The following is an 18,508-nucleotide window of genomic DNA, read 5'->3' on the forward strand; positions in this document are numbered from 1 at the left end:
ATTTATTTAATCTAATTCTAAAAACGATACTTATAAATTAATTCATGTTTTAGAAATGACCCGAACACTCTTAATTAAATAAATCAAATGTTTGGGTGATGTAATAATCAAATTTGGATGAAAATAATAAAAAAAAGTGGATAAACTTTTGTGAAGGAATCATTAGAACTCAAATACTATAAAAAAAAAAACTATAATTTTAGGTGCAGCATTTGTGAAAGAAAAAGTCAAGTAGTGTTGGCTAACGAATAAAAATTCCTATTTGTTTTTGTTTCTTTTATTAATTTATTATTAAGGGGTGCACTAAGCCAAACTTAACCGTTGCAATATTCAAACATTTTCCGAATTTATTTAATTAATTAAAATGATAATATATAAAATGAATTTATGATGCTACACCCAACACCATGAACCCAAAATCCACTCATCATTTCACCTCAATAAATACCAATATCAGCACCAAGGAGAGCATGATAGAATTTACATTTCCTTTTATCTGTCATTTTAATCGATTGAGTTCTCGATTTAGTATCGATAATGTTATTTATATAAAAGGATATAGGTTTGAATGTGTTGAAGCTCATTTATACTTCTATTTAAAAATTGAAGAAAAATTATGAATAGTTTTAAACATATTAAAAAAACATGTCATTTGATAAATTCAAAATAGATTATTTTAAAATAAGTTGAAAGAATCTTTCCTTAGTGCAAGCATTTTCTTAAACAACGCAAAGTTACAGAATTTTTTTAAGAGTTAGAATTAAATTGTAAGTGAGAGTTAAAAATGTAATTTTATTATTTTAATAATTTATATTTTTATAAGATTAAGGATTAAATAAAAATTTTATCATTTTTTAGATAAAAATACAATTTTATTATATTTTAATTTAAAATTTTATGATTTTTAAATGACTAAAAGTTAAATTTATCATTTTAAGATTTTTAACTCACAATTTGCGTTGGACTAATTAATTTGGGGCTAAATTATAAACTTAACATTTAAAGGTTACAATATGCTCCAAATGGCTGCACTGTTTACATATTTAGAATAAGGACTAAACTAATTAATAAATGTCGGATGCAATAGCAAGACACGTTGTATTCTCAAAGGAAAAATGGAGTTTGAACCTTAAAGATGGTATTGTTAGAATAAATATCTATAAACCTCAAGCATGAATTATAAAATGAGCATGAAAAGTGCAAAAAAAAAAAAGGAGATTAAAGGATTTTGGTCAACAATTCCTATGAGACAACAACTCATTTTTGTAATGACAGAATGTGTCTTATTATAAACATCATTCTTATGCATCCTATAAAAATGACACGATAGTAGGTTTATCACATCAAGATAACCAAACACCAAACCTTCCTTATAAATACTCTCGGTACGATGAAGAAATGATTTACCCTTAAGCATTCAAGTCTCTTCATTATCCTCGACATACCCTTTTGCAACCTTAATCCCTTTATTCACTTACCTCCTCTGTCTCTTTGCTCAGACAGAATAAACTGGCCTCCATCAGAATCCCCACATCCTTCTCTATGTGTTACACCCTTGTTAATACCCAATATCAACACAAATAATAGAATTGATGCGACAGGTCTGCCATACCAGAAAAGGGTTATATCAAGTATTTTGGGAAAACGACCTCAGAAATAGAGATACCAACCATTGTTCCCACCATGGTCAACCATTGTTTAGATAAAAGAGTTGGAGTAGCCATTAGCCAATAAAGCTTCGGAGTAATGGTTTTCCCAGAGAAATTTCCAGGTCACTTTCAAAGAAGGTGAGGCCAATTACAAAGTAAAAGCCATTAAAAAAGCTTTATATTAATTTCTGAGAGAGAAAATTAAAAAAAAAATCATGCACGTGGAAATAAAGGTCGAATAGGAAACTTCAAACCACCTCCAATAAATATTAAAAATTTATATTATTTTTACTATGTTTACGCATATGCGAAGACCCCATAGATGATAGTATCATGATTTGATAATGACCCAACACCAACAGATCCAATAATTTAAGGCAAATCTTCATTTCCATACCTCGTTGAAGATTTTTACTTCAAGCTCTCTCTCTCTCTCTATATATACATACACCATAGCACTTGCATCTCTTAAAACTTGCAGACCCTTCATTTTTCTTCTGGTTTTCAATCCATTGGCAGCATTAAGTGTTGAAGAATATGAGTTCAGAGGATTTAGGGACTGATAAAGTTCCCCATAGTGGTCCATTAAGTGGACCTTTAAACAAAAGGGTACCAAGGAAAAGTGCTCGGTTCAACGTCCCGGATTCGAGCTCATCGAAAGACGATGGCTACGTTGAGATTACCCTCGATGTTTGCGATGATTCGGTGGCGGTTCATAGTTTAAAAGCTGCAAATGGAGACGATTTGGAACAAGACCCAGAGTTGGCTTTGCTTGCCAAAGGTCTTGAGAAGCGAACTACTTTGGGTTCATTAATGGCGAGGAATGCTTCGGCTAAGATTAGGCAAGTGAGTCATGAATTGAAGCGTTTAACATCGTTCACCAAGAAGCCAGCTCGGTTCGATCGGACGAAATCCGCAGCGGCTCATGCTTTGACAGGACTTAAGTTCATAAGCAAGACTGATGGTGGACATGGATGGGCAGCTGTTGAAAAACGGTTTGATGAAATTACTGGTTCGAACAATGGGTATTTGCCTCGTTCACAGTTTGGGGAATGTATAGGAATGGAGTCGAAGGAATTTGCTGGGTTGTTGTTTGATGCACTAGCTCGAAGACAAAACGTTCATGGGGATTCAATTGATAAAGTTCGCCTTAAATACTTTTGGGATCAGATCTCGGATCAAAGTTTTGATGCTAGGCTTCAAACTTTCTTTGACATGTAAAATTTGCTTATTCTTTTTTCACATTTTCTCGGATTAAATGTTCATCAATAAGCTTTATAAACACCTTAACTTACCTTCTGAGTTAAATGTTTGATAAAATGCCAGGGTGGATAAAGATGCAGATGGAAGAATAACTGAAGAGGAAGTCAAAGAGGTATGCTATGCCATGCCATGCTCTAAGCTAGACATTTGATTTTTGCTGATTTGATTCCGAGTTGGTTGGATCGAGTTACGTGTTTGGTCAATTTCGGGTTCAAGTTCTCTATAGGTTATCATTTTGGAGTTTGAGTTTCGGGTGTGAAGTTTAAGTTTTTGGGTTGAGCTAATACGAATTTAGATCATTTCAACTTCGGGTCACTTTCAATCACAAGTTTATGGTTATTTAATGTTGAGTTTTCATTTTAAAGCTCGAATTCTTCTGATTGTGATCAATCTTTTATGGTTAAATTGGACTGAGTTGGGTATGGGCAGGGACAAGCTAAAATTTAGTTTAGGGGTCAGAGATGAATCATAAATTATTAAAGGGTAAAATGCAATTTTATTATTATATTAACATATAATTTCATAAAAATTTAAGAGAGTAAATATAAAATTTACCATTTTTGAGCCCTTTGATGGAGCTTCCATCTCTCGGTGTTGGTTTAGGTTGATTGGACAGGTCAAGTCGAGTTGGGTGAGAATTGATAGGTCTAAATGCAGCCTATGTTGTTTGAATTTAAATATAGTGTTGAATATGGATATGTTTCCTCGATCTAAAATAAAATATTAAACCAAAAAGTTGACCATATAATATGTTCCTTAGAGTAATTATTCTATATCTAACTGTTAATTTACTTTCACAGATTATAAGCCGCAGTGCCTCTGCAAACAAACTCTCAAATATCCAGAAACAAGCTGAGGAATATGCAGCTTTGATTATGGAAGAATTAGACCCTGACAATTTGGGATACATCATGGTAAGATTCAAGAAATTCCCTTACAATTATTGTTAGCTTTTGTGTTTTTAAAATTTTTTTTGGTTAAAATATGTTATAAGTCCCTATAATCTTTGTAAACTTGGAATTTAGTCCATGTGCTTTTGTTTCTAAGAATTTAGTCCCTCCACTTTTCAGGTTTCAAAATTCAGCTCCAACTATTAATCCTGTTAAAGTGACTTTGTTAAATTTAAGTTCATTACAACGTCATTTTTTTAGTTACAATACTACCAAGTGAATACTTTTTTTTCTATTTCAAAATGTCACACTGACAAATTTAATAGTGTTAATAATTAAACCTAAATTTTGAAATCTGAAAAGTAGAGGAACTAAGTTCCTGAAAATAAAGATACAGGGACTAAATTCCAAATTTATGAAGAATAGAGGGATCTATGACATACTTTAACCTTTATCTTTTGAATTCAATTCCATGACCAGAATTCTTAAACTTTAAACCAGATAAATAACCTGGAAATGCTTCTTCTACAAGCACCAAACCAATCTGTAAGAGGAGAAAGCCGAATCCTGAGCCAAATGATAAGCCAGAACCTTAAGCCTACACATGACCATAACCCACTGAGGAGATTCTATAGGGGCACCAAGTATTTCTTGGTAGATAACTGGCAAAGAGTTTGGGTGATGGCTTTATGGATTGCGGTTATGTGTGGCCTATTTACATACAAATATATTGAGTATCGAAGACGAAAAGATGTATTTGATGTGATGCGGCATTGTGTTTGCTTTGCCAAAGGTGCAGCTGAGACACTTAAATTGAATATGGCTTTGATTCTGCTACCGGTCTGTCGTAACACCATCACCTGGTTAAGGAACAAGACAAAGCTAGGTGTTGTAGTTCCCTTTGATGACAACCTCAACTTCCACAAGGTAATATAGACGTTTAGCTAACTTAAGATTTATTGCATACATGTTGGAATTAGATAAAAGTACTATGGAGGCTCCTATATTAGGATTAGATTGTGTTTTTAATAGAAGGACCAATTTGTCCTTTGATCTAATGTTCAGGAACTAATCTGTCCATTTTTGAAATCTAAATCCTAATACTAGGGCCTCTATGGTACTTTTACCGTTGGAATTACAGAATGAGTTGTGTTATTTGAATGCTTTGGTACAGGTTATAGCAGTTGGGATTACAATTGGGGTTGGAATACACGGAATAGCTCATTTGGCGTGCGATTTCCCTCGCCTGCTTCTTGCCACACCTGATCAGTATGAACCAATGATAAAATATTTTGGGAAACAACCAACGAGTTACTGGCATTCTGTTAGGCATGTAGAAGGAATTACTGGGATTGTAATGGTGGTGTTAATGGCTATAGCTTTCACGTTAGCCACACCGTGGTTCAGACGGGGTAAGATGAAGAACCTTCCCAAGCCTCTCAAGAAGCTTACAGGCTTCAATGCCTTTTGGTATTCTCACCATCTATTTGTCATTGTTTATACTCTTCTTATTGTCCATGGAATTAAGCTCTTCTTGACCAATAAATTTTGCAAGAAAACGGTAAGCAATGATCACAAATTCGAGTTACAAAGAACTAAGTTCTGTAATAAACATATCTGTTGAACTTGATTTGTTTTGAACATGGCAGACTTGGATGTACTTGGCAATTCCAGTTTTCCTTTATTTATGTGAAAGATTGACCAGGCTGCTTAGATCAAGCATCAAGGCTGTTGCAATACTGAAGGTAAGCTAATTGTCATTACACATAATTCAATCAGTAAAAGGCACCTATACTAGGAGTCAAATTGCATCTTACCCTCTCTACTAAAAAAATGGATAAACTAGTCATTGTACATTAGTTCAAAGAGTATATTGGTCATTTAATATTAAAATTTCCATCTATTTGTACGGTCAAAAGCTGGTGTGACTAATGGAATAACCAGCTAGTGATACATGGCATGCCACTATACATCATACGTATATACATGGATCAAATTTTAGTAGTAGTAATGGATGAAAATTTTAATAGAAGGATCAGTTTGCTCTTTGATTTAACATACAATGACTAATTTGTCCAATTTTTTAGTAAAGGGGGCAAAATGCAATCCAACTCTTAGTACAGGGACTTCTTGATACTTTTACCTAATCCAATGCAATATTTAATAAAATTCATCATGGTTTCTAATTCAGCCAGTGAAAATTTGCAGGTTGCTGTTTATCCTGGAAAGGTACTAGCACTTCACATGTCAAAACCACATGGTTTTCGATACAAGAGTGGACAATACATGTTTGTCAATTGCGCTGCGGTGTCTCCATTTGAATGGTAAGTCTTAGACTTATTCTGGTTCAAACATAGCCTTGTATTTGGTTTTGTTTAACTTCTCTTTCTAACATGATAATGATTTGGTTACATGGAAACAGGCATCCATTTTCGATTACTTCTGCCCCTGGAGATGACTATCTCAGTGTTCATATAAGGACTCTCGGTGATTGGACAGGACAACTTAGGACCGTATTTTCAGAGGTAAGTTACCCGAGTTTTATGAATAAAGGGTAGGGATCTGTTGAGATTCTAATCTTTAACCTGCTGCACGAATCAATTAAGCTAAACTTGAGTTTTATAATAGGGTTAAATTACTATTTGAGCCTGAATTTGGCAACCATTCTCTGAACTTTTTTCTATTCAAGTTAGGTCTTGAACTTGATAATTATTCCCACACTGGGTCTTGAACTAGACAACTATTCTCACATTAGAGCTTGAATTTTTGTTTGTCCAAATTAGTCCCTGAACTTGATAATTGTTCTCGCATTGGGGTTTGAACTTCACAAATTTCAAAGAAATATTAGGGATTAACTTGAGCAAAAAAAGTTAAGGCCTCCAATGTGGGAACAATTGTCAAGTTTAGAGTCTAACTTGAAAAAGAAAATGTAAACCCCAATATGGGAACCATTGCCAAATTCAAGCCTCAATGTGAAAACAGTTGCTAAGTTCAGGCCCCAAAAATGATTTAACCCTTTATAATATATCTTGTTTTTCAAGGTTGAGAAGTTGAGGCTGCTAAGCCATCTATTTAGCGGATTTATTTAATATCCTAACTACTCCATAATAAGACTTTTAATGTTGGAAATGTTGTTAAGGCTGTTGAGATTTATGTTGAATTTGTTTTTCTCCAGGTGTGTCAACAACCTACTGATGGGAAAAGTGGCCTCCTTAGAGCTGATTGCTTGCAAGGAACTAACAACCCCAAGTAAGTCGTAAACTCAAGATTAACTTTAGGGTTAAATCATTATTTGAGATTTGAACTTAGACAATTTTTCTCATATTAGGGGTTGAATTTTTTTTTGTCCAAGTTAGACCCTGAACTTAGCAATTATTCCATCATTGAGACTAGGACTAAGCAACTGTTCTCAAATTGGAGTTTGAATTTTTTGTTGTTGTCTAAGTTAATCTCTAAACTTGGCAATTATTCTCATATTGGAGCATGAAATTCAATTGTTCCCATATTGAGGCTTGAACTTTAGAGTTTTCAAGGACTAGCGCAAAAAAAATTCAAGCCCTAATATAGGAACAATTGCCAAATTCAAGGCCTAACTTAGATAAAAAAAAAGTTCAGCTTAACCATTAACTTCATCGACATCTTTTCTTCTTTCTATTTCCTATGTTGCTTGGATTCTTCATTTTTCTTTCAAGTACCCCATATCCGACACTTGGATATGGGATATGTAAGAATCCAACAAATACTTTAAAAAACTCAAAAAATTCTAACCATACCTTTGCCATATACATACCCAAATACTAGTAGCATAATTTGGATCTATAGGCTTAAATTAGGGGTTCTTGCTTCATATATATACATGACGAGGCATTACCCTTGGAAATATCCATGTCTCATGAGGGTTCTTCTGTATCTGATTCATGAAGTAAATTATTTTGTTTGAAAACAAACAAAAACGGTTACGAAATAGCTAATTATGAGGAAAAAGCTATGGCAAGATGAATGAATATTCAGAAACCTTCCTTTGATGGAGGTTGAGATGGTCTCAGGACGGTATAAGTCGGGTCATTTCGATTTTTACGATTTCGGTGTCATTTCAAATTTGGATAATTCGAGTTTTTATTATTTAAGGTTTGAGTCATTTTAGGTTGAAAGCATTTGGGTTAGCCAGTGGGGTTTTTGAGTTTAAGTAAATTTGGATACCGATCATTTCAGATTATTTGCTTAGGTAATTTTAGGTTTAAGTTATTCAAGTTTGGATCATTTTGGATTTGAGTTATTTAAAGTTAAAAGAAAATTTCTAGATGATGTCATTATTGAATTTGGATTGAATACTTCCGGTTGTTGACTTTTTATGTTGTTTCGTCACATGATAAATGATATGCTAACAACATGATCTTCAACCTCACTGGTAAATTTGAACAGGTTCCCACGAGTTCTAATCGACGGACCATACGGAGCACCGGCACAAGACTACAAGAAATACGAAATCGTTTTGCTAATCGGATTGGGGATCGGAGCAACCCCCATGATCAGCATTGTGAAAGACATAGTGAACAACATCAAAGCCAAGGAAGAGCAAGAAGGTGAAGAAGAAGAAGATAACATGAATGCCCTTGAGAACGGAAATGGAGCAGCTATTAATAAAACCAGTCTCTCAAACTCCAAAAGAAGGCTAGAAAACTTCAAGACAAGGAGAGCATACTTCTATTGGGTGACAAGGGAACAAGAATCCTTTGATTGGTTCGAAGGAATAATGAATGAAGTAGCTGAAATGGACCGTAACCATGTGATAGAACTCCATAACTACTGCACCAGTGTATACGAAGAAGGCGATGCTTGTTCAGCTTTAATTGCCATGCTTCAAGCACTCAACCATGCTAAGAACGGCGTCGATGTTGTTTCGGGTACAATAGTAAAATCGCATTTTGCCAAGCCTGATTGGCGCAGGGTCTATAAGCAAATTGCTGTTAAGCACAACAATGCAAGAGTCGGTATGTACACTGAAGCTATTGCAGCTTTTTTCTATTGTTGTTTTGCTTCTGGTTCCTGATAAATTGATGTTGAATGGCAATGGCAGGGGTGTTCTACTGTGGGATACCAGCGTTGATAGAGGAATTAAGGCAACTAGCTTCGGATTTCTCGCGCAACACCTCCACCAAGTTTGATTTCCATAAAGAGAATTTTTAGATAAGATTTTCAGGGAGTGATAAAATTCGGTCACATCATTCATTTTCGAATAACCGATTAAGTTAACCGATTTAGTCCAATTATTTTATTCAAAAAACAATGTCTTCAGATCCGAAAAAGAGCAAAGCCAAAAGGAAAAAGAATGTTGATTATTTACAAAATGTTTTTCTTCTACACCAAAAAAGAATAAGACTCTCATTAAAAAATTAAAATAATTTAATTTCTATCATTTATTGAAAACAATTTATCACAACATTAATATTCCTCTACATAAACTTGATGAATATGTTTAATTTTTAAAATTAAAATTAAAATAATAATATATAAAAAATTAAAATTATTATACTAACCAAAATTATACAAAATTAGTTATCTTTAATTATTTACTTTCATTAAAAGGATTAATTATTCCAATTTCTTTGAAAGCAGTTTTAAGAAAAACTAAAGTAAACAACTCAAAATAATTAATCTAGATATACATTTGACATTTGATTGTATAGTAACAAATCATGTTTATAATTTGATTGGAATTAATCTGATTTCCTTAATACCGCACTGATGGGAGGTAAGTGGTATAATAAAAAAATTTTCAATTGAGTTAAAGGCTGTATTTTTCTTTGTTTTAGCAGGAAAAACCAAAACCAACTAAAAAATATCATTCCAACTCAAGTGAAAAGCACATGCGGATTACCACTAAAGCAGACAAGCATGGATGTACTAAATGGGGAGAAAACATATGAAACTTTTCTGACTAGTTATAACAAAATTCTACAAGTTCCAGCATATCCATTAAGGTTGGGGGCTTCAACACCATCATACCATAAACTTCAACTCCCTCTACTTGGTTTTTGCTTTTGAGGCACATGACATGAAAAATTGTCTCTGTTTACACTCTTCAATTAATACAATCTAATAATGTTTCATCAAGTAAAACTAAAAAAAAACAAAAATCACCAGGTACCATGAATGTTTCAGCTATGAAGACCACTTCTAAAGCCCAAAAATTTTCCCATACTAAAAACAGATTATCACCATTCACCTCTGTTTTAAGTGTCACGCCTCCTTCTGCGAGGAGCAGCAGCGGTTCCTTCTTTCTCTTCTTCTTCTTCTTCTTCTTCAGCCTTTTCTCCACTGGTTGATTGATTGTTTGATGTCTCAGCAACCTCCGGATTCTTCTCTACTTTTGGCTGCACAACAATTAATCAATTGCGTAAGACGAAAAGCTACGGGAAGAATGAAATGCAAACATATAGACCAATGATTCAGATTTCTTACTTGCTTCTTGCCACCGAAAAGAAGTCTGAAGAGAACTGTGAGGATAATCACCAAAATGGAGACGATGACACCAATGGTGATGTTTGGCTGTTTCTCAGCCTTCTCAATGAGATCCTAAAAGAGAAACAATATTTCAGAGGGATCTCACTAATGAATAGTGATTTGCATATGATGGAGCATATTTGAGATTAACTTACAAGGATTTGAAGCTTGTATTCACTTAAGAAAGGAATATCAGCAACCTTGTAAAGGACATCAAAGACCTTCTTCTGCAGGAAAGGAATTACCAACTTTAAAGTGTTATTTGGATAAGATATAGGAACATACCAACAATAACAAAGTAATCTTGCCAATGCATTACCTGGACGCCTGAAAGTCCATCTGAATCAGTGGACTCATCCTCAGCCTTCTGTTTTTCTTTCTCAACCTCAAACTTAGGCTTCCATGTGGTCTCCCTATATGACTCAGCAACCTTGTCATTTTTGGCAATCAAAATATTGTCAAACAATATGCCATCTTGCATTGTCCAAATCTCAATACCAACAGCAGCAATAGGCTCAAAGTCAGGCTTATCAAGCTCAACGTAGTCGGGGTTTGGAATCTCTTGAGGCTTCCAAATACCCTTGTAATTGGGGTTATCAATTAGTGGAGCAGACCATTTTCCCTTGTAAGCTGGATTCATCTTCATTGGCCTCTTCCATTCACCACAACCAGGGGCTGTCTCACACTTCGGGTTATCAATTTTGGGGGCTTCCCACTCACCGTCCTCTTCATCATCCCAATCTTCTGGCTTGGTTGCCTCAGGATCATCTATCTCCTCAGGCTCATCATCTAACCATCCTTCTGGTTTCACAGCCTCCTCATCTTCAATTTCCATGGGAGCATCCTCATCCCAATCATCCGGCTTTACAGCATTTGGGTCGGGAATTTTGGCTCTCTCATCCCAGTCCTCAGGTTTCTTATCGTCTGGATCAGGAATCGTCTTAGCAGGGATAAGTGGTGGCTCAAAATCATCAGCTGAGAGGAAGTTAGCCTTCTTTTTCTCTTCTCCATCAATCAGAATTCTAACCTCGTTGTCAGGCTTCAAGATCGCAGTGTACACATGAGTAAGCTTGTCAGATGGGACAGAGGGTGGGTATTTAAGATGATGTTCGACGTATTCCCCACTTTTAGGATTCTTATGCTTCAAGATGAAGTGAACCTTGTTTGTGGCTCCACATTTGTCAGGTCCAAACATTATAGAGTAAGGGGATTCATTGTCAAATAGCTTAGCCTTCCATCCAGCCTCTTGAGGACGAAGGTATTTCAAATATGCACCACCACATTCAAGCCCATTCTGAAAGCGAGTCTCAAACTGAAGCACAGTGCTTCCATCCTTGAGACTCACAGGCTCATTGAGCTCATTCACTATCGCATACTTCCGTGCCTTCTCGCTCACAAGAAGCCCGTAGTCATCATGTCCTTCGCTCTTTGAATGTTTCCATACACCTGCAACCCCCCAAACCCCATCAATATATACCTTTCAACTCCCTAAAACATCTAATAGGCCAATGGGTATGTCATTTCATATCACACTTAAAAATAAAAGGATAATGATAACAAAAATGCCAATGGGTAACTATATGATTTCTTTTAAATCTTGAATGGCTATGAATGCAATTTATATAAACATCAGAGAAGCAAAATTGGAACTCTGGGTTCAAGTGAACAAAGAGGTGCATTAAATGGAAAACAAGAACAAAAAGCCCAAAAAGCTCTAAGGCAGCTAATTCCACATTAAAAGGTGGATTATGAATCCTAAACTTCAGCTCAGGATCGAAGAAATGGTGGATTATAAAGCATAAACATTATTAAATATTTGATCACTACATCTACTTTCCCCAAAGATCAAATTTCTATCCATATTTTAGATTTTTAATTTCTTTAAAACCCCTCACTAACTCAACTTGAATAGCAAATATCAAGTCAGGTTGAAACATTTCTATTGTGGTTAAAATATAATGTTAGACCCTGTACTTTGACAAAATTTGAGATTCAATCCCTGATCTTAAAAGGTTAAAAATGAACTCCTCCGACTTTTTTGATTTAAAAATCTCAGTCAAATCACTAAAATCATAAGTAATTTCTGTCAAAATTTGTCAATTTGGCATATTGATTAAGCTACCCTAATGTGAAGTGGCATATGATTGAAAAAAAATAAACATGTTACTTAAACTATCGGACTAAATATTTAAACTAAAGAAAAATAAGAGGACTGAATTTTTAACTTGTAAAAAACAGGGACTAAACCTAAAATTCTATAAAAGTAGAGGGACTAATATAGCATATTTTAACCTTCAATTATTTATTCAGGATATTATCTTTTCTAGTAATACAATAACAAGCTCCACAATCAATCAACACTTCTAAACACCTAAAAACCAGCATGAAGAAAACAGATCCACAAAATATTCAACAGAAGAGACCCTATAAATAGAAACATAAAATCATTTATAAAAAAATCTCACCTTTGTAATCATCTTTATCGGACACGATCCATCGTCCATCAAATGGCTCATCAAATGAGTCATAAAAGGCCTAAAAATAACCCACAAAAACAGGAAGTCAATCTAGCTTTCAATTTCCACAGTTTCAAATAAATCTCAATAAAATCAGGGGTTTTAAAAAGTAGAAAATTAAATTACCGTATCATCATCAGCGGCGAAGCAAAGGGCTTGAAATGAAGCGAAAGCTAGTAAGAGGAGAAGAGCAAAACGCCCCATAATCTTCGATCTAAAAAACCTAAACTCAAATTATTGAAGTTCTTTTACCCCTTATTTTCGATCTGAATCTAAATCTGCCATCAATTGTGTTTGCCCTTTTTTATATATAGATCTTCGGGATACTGGCGTCGACTTGTTTTACCCAATGATAATACGTGCCACGTGAAATTAACCAATGGGTTGTTGCCACGTATACACATCCACGACATCGCGAAGGTTTTTTTTTTGCCCAAACTATACAGTTGGTCATATTAGTGTACGCTTTTTTGATAAACTACAACTAAGGTCACTAAATTAGTAATAAGTTTACATTTTGGTCACTTAATTTTAAAAAATTATAGAATAGTCGTTAAATTATTTGAAAGATTTCATTTAAGTCGCTATTAAGTTTTTTTTTTAGAAAAGTATGACTAGTAAGCTCAAAATAACGAATTGATGATTTATGTGGTAGATTAGTACACATCGATAAGTAAAAGAACATGCCTTAAATCCAAGCTGATTTGACGATCAATGTCGGAAATCAAAGAAAAAATTTATTTGGATTTTGGTTCATAGATTCATGACGTTTGAAGTTGTTTTATAAAAAAAACTGAACTATCGAAGAAAATGAGAATGAGAGCTCTCAATTGGTGTATGTGGTACAAACAAAGAAGGCCACACTATAGCGATTTTAACAATCCAATGACCTAAATGAAATCTTTGGAATAGTTCAATGACCATTTTATAATTTTTTGAAGTTAAGTGACCAAAACGTAAACTAACTAATAATTTAGTGACCCAGGGTGTAATTTACCCTTATTATTTACTTTTGAATTTTGGTATAATTATGGCCTTGGTCTATGTAAATTTGTAATAATTTTTTCTTATACTTAAAATTGTAATAAGTTGATTTTTTTTACTATTATTAATATTACTTATTAGTCCAAATCAATAACACTATTAAAAATTTTCTTTACTAAGCTAATATGAAATTTTAATGAAAAATATTCCAAATTTTATATCTATAAGCCTTTTTTTGTCTTCAAACGGAACGAAAATGAATAACGCAATCAAGTTTCTTTAATTGATCACTGGGTTTTTACTCTCTCTTTTCTCAATTTGTAGGGGGGAGGAGGAGGAGAGGAGAGGGACAGGGTGATTTTTATTTTATTAAATATTAATATATTTATATTTATTTAATGTTAATGTTAATGTTAATGTTAATATAATATAAATTTTAAATTTATTATTATATTTTTTTGAAAAATATTTTTCTTATTTATATATTTTTAAATTTTATATATTATTATTATTTCTTGTCAACAATATTTTTTATTTTTATATATTTTTAAATTTATTTTTTAATATTTATGTATTTTTTTTAGTTTTTTTAGAATTAGGATCAAATTGAGATCATTTGTAAATTTTGAGGGTTAATTTTTTAAATTTGTGACTAAATTGATATTAATATATAAAAGTTGAAGACTAAATTTGTTAATATATTATTTTTTTAACTGACACATCAACTTGTCATTTGTGATTTTAACAGGAGTAATCAAAATGGCCGAATTATATGACGTGGGTGCTTAAATTGCAATTTTTTATTTTATTTTAAATGTTTAAAATGATTTTTTTTACATAGTTACGTGACTATCTGTATAGTTTACTTAAAATAACTATTTTAATAACTATAATTTCACCTTTTTAAGTTGACTTAAGAAAGTCCGGTTTTAATTTTTCAAAAGTATTTTACACTAGGACTAATGAAATCTTTTAACCATATTAATAATTTGAACTAACGCGTAACAATAATAATAATCAAATAATCAAATTATGTCATATTAAATTATTGAGACTAAATCCTTCAATCAAGTATACTACAATAACTAAAACATAATTGGACTAAAAATTCAATTTAAATTTATTGTGTTTTAACATGTTTAATTTAAATTTTTTATTTATTATAAAATCATTACATTTTTTAAAGTTTATACGCCAAAAAAACCTTTAAGAAAATATAAAAAAAATAATTAATCCCTTATATTAAATTTGCACCCAATTAAGCCCCTGAGATTAAAAAAAAACCAATTAAACCCCTCTATTAATAGTTTATGTTATTGGTCACGTTGACCATTAAAAAAATTGATGGACTAATAAGAAAGTGACATGCGGCGACTTATGACTTAATCTATTATTTTCCCATAAAAAAATTATAAAAATTCAGAAAAATTATAAAAATATTTTAAAATTCATTAAAATTAATAATTAATAAACCTTATAAATATTATAAAATATAATAAATCTAATAATTTTCAATAAATTATAAAAATTTTATAAGATTTTGCTTCATCATTTTTCCAAAACTTTTAATTTTTTTTATTTTTGTTTTTAACTTGAATTTAGTTTTTTTTTATAACCCACCGTTATTTTTTGTTTTTATTTAAGAAATAAAATTATTACCCATCTTTATGGATACAACCTGACTTGCCGTTATCTACTAATATTATTATTTTAAATAATATTTATTTTTGTAGGTCTCGACAGCCTATCATATTACAACTTCTATTTTATTTCAACTATTTTTAATTAATAATTCTAAATTAAATACTTTATTTATTTTTAAATATGAAATTATTAATATGATGAAAAATAAAAGATATTCTTGATATTTCAATTTTTTTTTAAATTCATACTTTTATATATATTATAAATATTATATCTAAACCTATACAAACTTGTGAATAAGTAGAATTTCCATTACTAATGCATATGATATATTCTCCGTCCCCTTCCTCTTTATGTCTATTTTTGAAGACCAGAGTAAACTAAAATTTTCATTTGAAATTTACTAAATAATAATCCCATGGTTTCATATAATCAGCATGTACCTGTGTTTACTAATAGAATGTTATCTACATATAATAACGGAGTAATAATTTTACTCTTACTGAAGTTTAAATACATGCTCTAATCAATCGTATTTCCTTAAAATATATAACAATCCGCTTAAAACTCAACCTTCTAAAAAGATCTCCATGCAATGTAATTTAATAACATTATATATGATTACAATTATACCTAGAAGATATTGAAAGGAAAATAAAAACAATAAAAAGCACAAAAATTTTAACGAAGTTTAATAAATTACACTTAGGTCTTCTAATACTACCAAATATATTTCTCAACAATAATCTTCATTAGCGATGGATTGGAGGCGCTAAAGCTTGGTTTTCTTTTTGCGTTGCCCCGTTTTCAGTTTAGTCGGTGTTTTGATTTATGATTAAGGGAAGCGGGACTAGCCAATAGAGTATAGGCGTTGGATCGTGAATCTTCGCACGACGGAGGAGCACCTTGTCTCGGGCAGTCATCGACGAGGCCGATTCCACACTCACTTGCATTCCTAATGTTTGGATATCAAATTTTGTCTCTGATCTCTAACCGTTTGACTTCTTACTCTTGCCTCTTCCCTGTAAGAACCACGAGAAATGCCACTTCGGCTTAGTTTCCATGGGCTCGGGTTTTAGTTTATGCAACATTTGGGTTTGTTCCTTAGGAGTGAGCCCATGGACTCTTTGATAAATTTTGTTAAAAATTTATATCTCATACTAAATTTGGATTGATAAATGAGTACATACTAATATCACTTTTTCTTAGTATAATTACATAAGTCAATTAAATTTAAAAGATGTAATATCAAATTTAGTTCTTAATATTTTTATTTTTGTCAAATTGACATTTTTCAGTTAAATTTGACTTTTAATTTTTTTTAAAAGAGTCAAATTTGATCATTAACCCTTAAAAAAAAGTTGAATTGCCGATTGAATCTTAACTCAGTTGGCATCAATATCGTTGCCAGTATAGGAGAACGCGGGTTTGAGTGTGCTAAAACGCTTTATCCTCTAATTCAAGATTTGGGGAGGGGCTATGAATAGTTCTAGATATTGTGTTAAAAATCAAATATTAGGAATTGTAATACTACGCTCATATAAAAGGAAGTAAATAAAAAAGAATTGAATTGTCATTTTTTAAATTTTTAAACATTACAACCTGCATGGCAATCCGTGTAAACTTCGTGTTATTTTTTAAAAATTTATTTTTTTGAATATTTTTAGAAATTTAAACTTATTTGTTGAAATGACATATAAGACAAATATTATCATGTCAATGTGAAGCACATACGGGTTGCCACGCTAATATCATTAAAAAATAATGTTTTAGTCAACATTTTTGTTAAAAAAAACTATTTGACTTTTTTTTTTTGAAATACGAATGCACCTAAGAGATCTCCCTATTACAGTGATTTTATCAAATTAATCTCTCTACAATTAAATGGAACGATTTAGTCCTTATGCTATTAAAAAGAATAAGCTAAAGCCAATTTGGAATATAGTTAACATTTATTGTTTAAAAATATCATTTACTATTTAATAGAGTAATTTTTTTAAAATTTTTATGGTTCTATAAATGAAATCTTTTATTTAGAATTGAACTACAATTAAAATAATAATTTTAAGATATTTTTTATACAGTGAACGTTAGCTTCATTAAAATTTGACTTATTTGATTCTTTTTAATAGTATATCGACTAAAACAATCTATTTAATAACAAATGTCTAATTTAATCTAGTCCTGTAATACAAGGATCTCCCAAATATTTTTTTTAAAAAATTAAAAACCAAAATTAATAATAAATAAATAAACAAATTCCAAGAAAAAGGAACTAACTTTAGCATTACACCTCTTTAAAACCAAAGTTTGTATTGTGTAATAAATTTGGATTGGTGAAAGGAAGAGTAAAGGGAATAGGTGGATGGTGCAAAGCATTTTGTACCCTAAAATATGAAAAAGAAAGGGGGCATAATCTTCTTCTATATCCTTCCCCCTCTAGATTATTGAAATATAATCTTACCTTTTTGCCAAAACATGCCTTCTATGTCTCTTTCCATTTGTTTATAATTTTCATTCTCTTCCATAGAATGGGAGCCCTCCACCTGTTATCTAACTTTCCCTCTTTCATTATTTGGCTTTATCAGAAGAGTATAATAATTTAATGTAAAAAAAGTCAAAATATTATCTGAGTCCACAAAATTTAAGATTTAATTTTTTTTTGTAATTGATTGAGTTTTAATTTAATTAGTATTAATATTATTGTTAGTGTATAAATATGTGGGTTCGAGTACGTTAGAGTGTATTGTCTTCCTATTTAAGAGTTGGGAAAATGCTATAAGTAGTTCTAGACATTATATAAAAAAGAACATATATAATAATAACTTATAATAAAATTAGTATTTAAAATTTTAATTACTTTTGTATTTTTTATGGTAATAAGTTGTAATAATTTGCATCATTAATATTTATTGCCAAATTTTACTTCAAAATGTATTAATGAAATTTTTTACAAAAATACTAACAATAATAATAAAATTAAATCTTAAACTTTATTCAAGAAAGGTGATGCCAAGAGCAACTAGGGCCTTTTCTCTCTCAAAATTTGTAAAGTTAT

General features: G+C 31.7%; 2 protein-coding genes across 3 annotated transcripts; one reads left to right on the forward strand and one right to left on the reverse strand.

Moving 5' to 3' along the window:
• The first annotated feature begins 1,417 nt into the window (after window positions 1-1,417).
• Window positions 1,418-9,145, forward strand: LOC107953596 (respiratory burst oxidase homolog protein C). 2 transcript variants are annotated; one of them, XM_016888948.2, is made up of 12 exons: window positions 1,418-1,787; window positions 2,169-2,866; window positions 2,976-3,024; window positions 3,713-3,826; window positions 4,304-4,729; window positions 4,977-5,363; window positions 5,452-5,547; window positions 6,011-6,126; window positions 6,225-6,327; window positions 6,978-7,051; window positions 8,225-8,793; window positions 8,880-9,145. In XM_016888948.2, the coding sequence occupies exons 2-12, from the start codon at window positions 2,187-2,189 to the stop codon at window positions 8,987-8,989; spliced, it is 2,724 nt and encodes a 907-aa protein (XP_016744437.1). In that variant the 5' UTR covers window positions 1,418-1,787; window positions 2,169-2,186; the 3' UTR covers window positions 8,990-9,145. The 2 variants fall into 2 exon arrangements, with proteins under 2 accessions (XP_016744437.1, XP_016744438.1); XM_016888949.2 differs by lacking the exon at window positions 1,418-1,787 and having other exon boundaries at window positions 1,812-2,833.
• A 581-nt stretch (window positions 9,146-9,726) lies between these two features.
• Window positions 9,727-13,245, reverse strand: LOC107953595 (calnexin homolog). The gene is made up of 6 exons (XM_016888945.2): window positions 12,949-13,245; window positions 12,772-12,841; window positions 10,626-11,752; window positions 10,462-10,533; window positions 10,265-10,378; window positions 9,727-10,176 (listed from the first exon to the last, which is right to left on the reverse strand). The coding sequence occupies exons 1-6, from the start codon at window positions 13,024-13,026 to the stop codon at window positions 10,036-10,038; spliced, it is 1,602 nt and encodes a 533-aa protein (XP_016744434.2). The 5' UTR covers window positions 13,027-13,245; the 3' UTR covers window positions 9,727-10,035.
• Between the last annotated feature and the right edge of the window lie 5,263 nt (window positions 13,246-18,508).

This window comes from Gossypium hirsutum, chromosome D07 (genome assembly GCF_007990345.1).
Source record: "Gossypium hirsutum isolate 1008001.06 chromosome D07, Gossypium_hirsutum_v2.1, whole genome shotgun sequence".
Classification (NCBI taxonomy): domain Eukaryota; kingdom Viridiplantae; phylum Streptophyta; class Magnoliopsida; order Malvales; family Malvaceae; genus Gossypium; species Gossypium hirsutum.

Coding starts and splice junctions, on each gene's coding strand:
- LOC107953596 (XM_016888948.2), top strand. CDS start 2,187: ATGAGTTCAGAGGATTTAGGGACTGATAAAGTTCCCCATAGTGGTCCA. Junction 2,867..2,975: donor CTTCAAACTTTCTTTGACAT/GTAAAATTTGCT, acceptor ATAAAATGCCAG/GGTGGATAAAGATGCAGATG. Junction 8,794..8,879: donor GCACAACAATGCAAGAGTCG/GTATGTACACTG, acceptor TGGCAATGGCAG/GGGTGTTCTACTGTGGGATA.
- LOC107953595 (XM_016888945.2), bottom strand. CDS start 13,026: ATGGGGCGTTTTGCTCTTCTCCTCTTACTAGCTTTCGCTTCATTTCAA. Junction 12,842..12,948: donor TCGCCGCTGATGATGATACG/GTAATTTAATTT, acceptor GGTTATTTTTAG/GCCTTTTATGACTCATTTGA. Junction 10,534..10,625: donor ATGGACTTTCAGGCGTCCAG/GTAATGCATTGG, acceptor CCTTTCCTGCAG/AAGAAGGTCTTTGATGTCCT.